The sequence below is a fragment of the Nannizzia gypsea genome, genomic scaffold (assembly GCF_000150975.2).
Source record: "Nannizzia gypsea CBS 118893 supercont1.1 genomic scaffold, whole genome shotgun sequence".
NCBI classification, from domain to species: Eukaryota; Fungi; Ascomycota; class Eurotiomycetes; order Onygenales; family Arthrodermataceae; genus Nannizzia; species Nannizzia gypsea.
The window spans coordinates 1436478-1442709 of NW_003345201.1; the positions used below are offsets into that span (position 1 = coordinate 1436478).

The 6232-nt window shown below is 48.2% G+C and overlaps 3 protein-coding genes across 3 annotated transcripts; all 3 read left to right on the forward strand.

Moving 5' to 3' along the window:
* Window positions 1-455: 455 nt before the first annotated feature.
* On the forward strand, window positions 456-1133 carry MGYG_00527 (hypothetical protein; the record flags this gene model as incomplete). Its single annotated transcript, XM_003176391.1, has 1 exon — window positions 456-1133. One exon carries the CDS (start codon window positions 456-458, stop codon window positions 1131-1133), a length of 678 nt encoding a protein of 225 aa, XP_003176439.1.
* Window positions 1134-1798: 665 nt separating this feature from the next.
* MGYG_00528 (hypothetical protein) lies at window positions 1799-3942 on the forward strand (the record flags this gene model as incomplete). Its single annotated transcript, XM_003176392.1, has 7 exons — window positions 1799-2203; window positions 2262-2402; window positions 2509-2692; window positions 2771-2882; window positions 2936-3390; window positions 3472-3592; window positions 3660-3942. 7 exons carry the CDS (start codon window positions 1799-1801, stop codon window positions 3940-3942), a joined length of 1701 nt encoding a protein of 566 aa, XP_003176440.1.
* A 1844-nt stretch (window positions 3943-5786) lies between these two features.
* Window positions 5787-6152, forward strand: MGYG_00529 (hypothetical protein; the record flags this gene model as incomplete). The annotated part of the gene is made up of 1 exon (XM_003176393.1): window positions 5787-6152. The coding sequence occupies one exon, from the start codon at window positions 5787-5789 to the stop codon at window positions 6150-6152; it is 366 nt and encodes a 121-aa protein (XP_003176441.1).
* Between the last annotated feature and the right edge of the window lie 80 nt (window positions 6153-6232).

Sequence of the window (6232 nt, forward strand, 5' to 3'; positions counted from 1 at the left end):
TTTCTATAGCTGCTTCATGTTGGTAGCTCCACATCAAGCATTCTTACAAACCAATTATGATCTATTTTACTTCCTTATGATTCTTCCCTGCCCCCTTGGCAACCAGTTATCCTTGCTAAGCGCTCTCAGATTTCTTCATGAAGCCAAGCCTTTTTTTAAGTGTCTTGATTTTTGATAACTATAAAATGGCCAGCTGCGTGTTCCTGGGCCAAGTGGTTGAACTGCATCCATCTATCCCACTACCCCAACTTCAAAGAGGCAGATATGATTCTGGTTCCACAATGCTGTTAAATCGACTTGCTTTTCTATTATCCCTGGTATCCCTGGTGATAGGGCAACATGACAATATTACTTATCTTCCATACAACGAAAAAGTACTCGACGGCGTTGAGGTCTCCTTTATTTTCCCACGCGACAATGAGACCTATGCACCAACCCTATACTTCCCGATAGTTATGGCTCTACGAAATCCCACAGACACATGGCCGCTGGGCCTGCGTTTTATCATGACTATTAAGCCTCAGGATGAGCAAGCTCCGCCACCTGTAGACGGCTTTATCATGTATCCTCGCCACGGCTATACTTCCGGCTCATCGCCCACCTCGTCTTCTTTCTTCTTTGCTATCAATGGTACCGAACTTATCCACAAGTACTCGCCCGGATGGTTTACCATCTTAGGATATTTTGAGGTTGAGCATACCTGCATTGACGTTCAACCGGGGCTTGGGATAAGAGAATATTCATATTTCTCAGATCCCTTTAAAGTCAACTTCGCTGTCTCTGATGGAGCGCCGCTCCCTGATATCGAGGCAGCTGTTAATCTCTGCCCTAATCACACTGCTTGGTTAAAGCCCTATGGCGTCCAAAAGTATACAAACTGTTTTTTACGGAATATCACTGCAGACCTCCCACCAGTATCAGACCCTTGTCTCGTGAAGCCGTTTGCAAACGAGCTGGCTGCTGATGTCTCTAGAACGATGCTAGACTTGATGGGTTGCCCTGATGGGGACTGGCGGACTATCAAAGAGCCTTGCCCCCCGATGGAAACAAAGAGGAGCGGCGTGCCAAGGAAGGAACCAGGGCTAGTATCGTTGCTCGCAGCAGCGGTCATATCGGCGTGGGTGGTTTTGTGAATGTAACTGTGTCTTGCCTCTCTGCAGCTGTTTTACGAACGAATGATGATTATAATTGCTTCTCTGCTCTACCTTAAGTCATTTAACTAACATTCTGGGTTGTACGCCGCCCCTTGAGTTGGGTTGCTTTTTCACCAACGAGCCAATGAGCAGCCCCAAAATAAGCGGGTCGGACCGCGGTCCACTAAACTAAAAATGGCCTAGTCTACAAGCCGCGAGCCGCATCAACTCTCTTGCTCCAACGACCTGAAGTCAACCTCGTCTGAGAATGTGCGCCCTGCATCTGAACGCCGTTTGATAAAACCCCCAGTTAGAAAAATTACACCTCTAATAATAATGAGCCATGATGGATGGCAGCCCAGACCCTTGTCCAGCAAACCAACAAACCGGCTTATTACCTGCAATAGGTTGCTCCAATCACCGAGCTGACCTCAAGCAGGTCCCCGACTATAGATGGGTGATGCACCGAAGTAACCAGGATCGGCTACGCGCCGTGGTAGGATTAGAATCGCTGTCTTGTATTTCTACCAGCATTACCCCCAACACCGAAATTACCCCAACCTTCCTGAGTATAAAAAGGGGTGGCATCCGTAATGCCTTGATAAACCTATCTCTAAAGATCTAGTCATCTTTGCGAATCCATACACAAAACACCTCGGGCTACCATGGTGCTCCTTAGCATTGTGCTCGCCTTGGTGGGCTTACTCACTTCTACCCTTGCCACTGTTACCCTCCCTATGCGAGATCCCCCCCCTCTGCAAGGCCCACCCAACCTGTTAAAAGGTTCTGATGAGAAATTGAGCCGGCAACAGATAAAAAGGGATATCAAGAATACCGGCGATGTAGCGGCTTGTGACAAGGAATATCGAACTGGGACTTGGGTCAACCATGAGTGTACTGAGAAGTTTGTGACCGACCCGCTATATATCAGGCCCAAGGTGCGATGGGAAGGGCTTGAATGTGCTGCTGCTTGGAATGATGCGAAGATCAGATGGAACTTTTGTGATAGGCCTAATAACACATCATTCAGTGCTTCAGTTTCGAACTTTTTGAAGTACGTGGAGGTGAGGGTAAGTTATCATGATTTTTCACAAACATCTTGAATGGCTAGCTAATAACATTCAATAGGCATGTAGGGACCTGGCCTTGCATAACAACTGTGTGCTTAGTGCCTCGTGTGAAGCTCGTCATTCGATGCTTGATGCGAAAGAAGATTGGACCGGGGCAGGTGCATACCTGGTCTGGAACTCGCTCACACAAGTCCTTGCCGTGAGTATTTCCCTATCATTTGCTTCTTACATCTTCCATATACCACGCCATTCTCTATGGGGAGGGGAATGCAGACCTATAGAGACTAATCAAACCCCTTTTGTAGCTGATAAAAAATTATCAATCTTCCCTACGACAAGCAGCCGTCGAGGTCCAAAATAAAAAGAATAAGTTTGTGGACACGTTCGCTCCCCAGGGGCATCGGCCCGACGATGCCATCTGGCTTAATGTGCTTTTAACCCTTATTCTAATTCCGTCAACAACTCTGGGCACGCTCTTCTGGAAAGGAGGTTAGTACCAATCACATCTGTGATACAGTGCGCTTCTGTGGAGCATATAGGTGACTTACTAGCTAACCGGGTATACAGCACTTAAGGACCTGGATTTCTTCAAGGATAAGTCTCTGGCTCTAGATTTATCAAAGGATACTTCACAGGCCTTAGTCTCTGCTGGCTATATAATTACTAAAACTTTCATAGAGTTCGTCTCCTTAGCCCCTCCAGTCCAACGCATTCTAATGGAATTTATTGCAGGAAGGAAACAGCAAAAGAGGTGACCTTCGATTATTTATACGATAATCTGGTCAGCAAATGGACTGATCAGATTGACCAACTGATTAACACCCTGTTCAGCGGCACCGACGAGAGTCTTCAACAACTCAGCAAGATTATCTCGGATGGCAAGATGATTGCCGGAGCAACTGACCGTTCAGAGGGCACGACTGATCACACAGAGGCATTCCTACAGGAAAAGCTAGCAGAACGAGCCTTCTACGCTGCTGCCATCCCATCCGTGTGGAAAATGCGGAACCCATACGCGAGCTATCCTGTCGTTCTTGACCTTGGCCCCGACTGTAACAGAGATATTGGCTCAGACAAGTATTTTAGGAGCAAAGAAAACTACAAGCAGGGCTGGATATGCCTTGATGGACATAATTATATCCTTGCTTCTACGTATGAGCGCAACAACGATGGACCGAATTGTCTACGTGAGTTACCACAGCTTCAAATCCTAGCTGATGGTCCCCAAACCATCTCAATTCGTACATGGCTAACATCAACCATGAAAGCCGAGTTTTATCCTTGGTGCCTCAACCTTCCGGGAAACCTCTTTCCATTGCCAGGTTTGGACAAAATTATAAACCCTAATGAAACATTTGGCGGTGTGACAGTAGAGGACCTCGTCGCGGGGTAAGTACGGAGTATTCACTGCACTATCTTCTAACCCTGCTATTCCACAATGACTAACTGGATACAGGGCTGTAAATACATGGAAACGGTCTGGAAAAATGAACATCATGGACAATACTCTCGAAGTCATCAATCCCTCAAATAAAGACGATTTTGATGACATTTGGGACCATGGCATCCGTGCGCCCGGGAATATTCGTATCCCCGTTTGCAGCGTAGAGGAAGCCGACTTTTTGGCGAAGGACGGCACCACCAATGGCCTTCCAGATGAAAATCGCCCGAGCTTCCCTTGCTTGAGGGATCCAAATAAAGGGTACGAGAGCACTTATTGGGGTACGTGGCCCAATTAATATAACAGCTCGGATTAGCTTCGCTAATGGTGATACACACACACACAACCACTTTTTCTTTGTTAATAGCTGAATAGCTTGATCCCATTCTTTACATGTTTCTTGATTACTGTACCTTGTATCCAGATGTTCATACGTAATAACAGCTCTTCTATTCTCCAATGTGCTGCTTGCCACCTTCCATGCCTCTCTGCTCCAACTTTTGTCACTGGTAATGTGCCACAAATGTGCCATTCTGGCCAGAAGGTGGATCTCCAAGTAGCTGCAGAGCAACATGACATATCATGACAACTTTTATAGATCGAGAGGCTCGACATCTTTACCTTCCTAAAATAGAATATTAAGGTTCGGGAAACCACGGAATGTCAAGGAAAAATAAATCTCCGGTATAGATGAGTCAGCACGGGTGTTCCTGGTGCCTGACGTGACGCTTATATAAGGAAAAAAATCCAAAAACGGTAAACTCAACACACGACAAAGCCGGGACGAGACTTTTACAGCCTTACTTTCGCTTGACGAAGTGCCCCGGGGATGATTAGATGACGATGTCTCGCCGGCCGCAGGTTAAGAGCCATGGAAACTAATATAAGAAATATATTAATGTCCAGCAATACCCCTCCGTATTCACATGAAGGGGTACGGAGCTCTCTTACGACGGGATATTGGATCCTGTGCGACGGAGGACGGGGATATCAAGGATTGGTCGTTACTCAAGCAGCCAGCAGGGCGGCATGAAATAACGGAACAGAGAAGGAAAGAGATGATACTCGGTGAGAAACCAAGCCTTGTCCCATGCTTACCCCGTATCTAACATGGTAAATAACAGTATCAGCCAACCCAGAGACGCCCTTGCGGTGAACAGCCAGCTGTACGCACGCCACGAAGCCTGCCAGCGCCCGCATTGCCAACACACCCGGACTGACTGACAGCAGGGAATGTGACAAGAGAGGGAAGTTGGAAGAAAGGGAAAGTCCCTCAAAGCGAAGACGATGTACCTCCGTAACTACTCCGTACTGAGTAGAAACGACGAGAGACGCCGAATTTCAAGAAGACATCTCAGGGGTCGTCATGCTGGGGGATTGCGCCCTCTCCACTGGCTAACAGGGCGACTATGAAAACCAGCATCAATAAGAAGGGCAGGACTTCCCCTGGCTAACAAACCTTCAAGGCCGTTGGACTTGTGGTAACGCAGAGATCAAGATCGGCACACCTGCTAGGCCAATCGCTTTTCCCTGTCTGCAAAAAGCAACGAGAGGGGGACGAGAGGAAAAGTACGAGACAAAGCTGGCAGGCGGCTCCAGAGGCTCACACGTAGCTTTATATTTGACTTTCTTGCAGGAAGAAAAAAGAAATGAACGAGAGAAAATGCGAGGGAGAGCGAAGGGCCTGCTCGTATTTGTGTATTTTTGCGATGCGCCCGGTCTAAGTCGTTGGTTCCTTTATTCTTTTTATATTTCGCCCCCAGCGCACTTTTTCTTTCCCTCCCTCTTCCTCTTCCTCTTTTCCCCTTCTCTTCCTCCTCTGTTCTATCCATCGCCAGTCATTCATTTGGACAAAGTCGTTCTTTACGCTCTTTTTTACTCCAGCTTCGGCTTCAGCTCCTACAGCTCCCGCGCTCTTTGCATCACCTTTTTTGCTCTTTACTCTCGTTCTTGCGACTCTGCGACGTCTCCCTCCTTGCGACAAGCCACTGTAGCAGTACGCGCCCAACAGCCAGCTTCGAATTTTCGACCTCTCGCCTGTTCGACTCGTCTATATAGACCGCTTCTGCTTCAATTCTCTCCTCAGTGACATCTTGTCAATTCGATCTTCATCAACCCAAAAACCAAAAAACCACAGCCAAAATGCGCTTCTTCATCACCTTCCTTTCTGCACTCCTTGTGCTTTTCGCACCTTTCGCCGCTGCCGAAGACGTCGTCTACTCGACTTCCACACACACACAGACAGTGACCATGACCATCATCCACTCTGTCTCTGCGCCTACTCCCAGCATGAAGCCCCCGGTCAGCGCCAACAGCACTGCTCCCTACCCATCTTCCATGATGACCAAGACCTGGGGCACCGGCACCGGCACCGGCAGCATTCCTACCCCCACCGCCAGCAACCCTGCGCCTGAGCCTACCTTCAACGCTGCTCCGGCAATGGTCGCCAGCTACGGCTCTGCTCTCCTCGCTGGCTCTATCGCCCTTCTGGTTGGCGCTGCTCTATAGGCCTCTCCTTAGACACGAACTCAACCTTCTGTCGCGCGCAATATTTCGGCAGCTACCTTGCGCTCCTGGGCTGATTTATG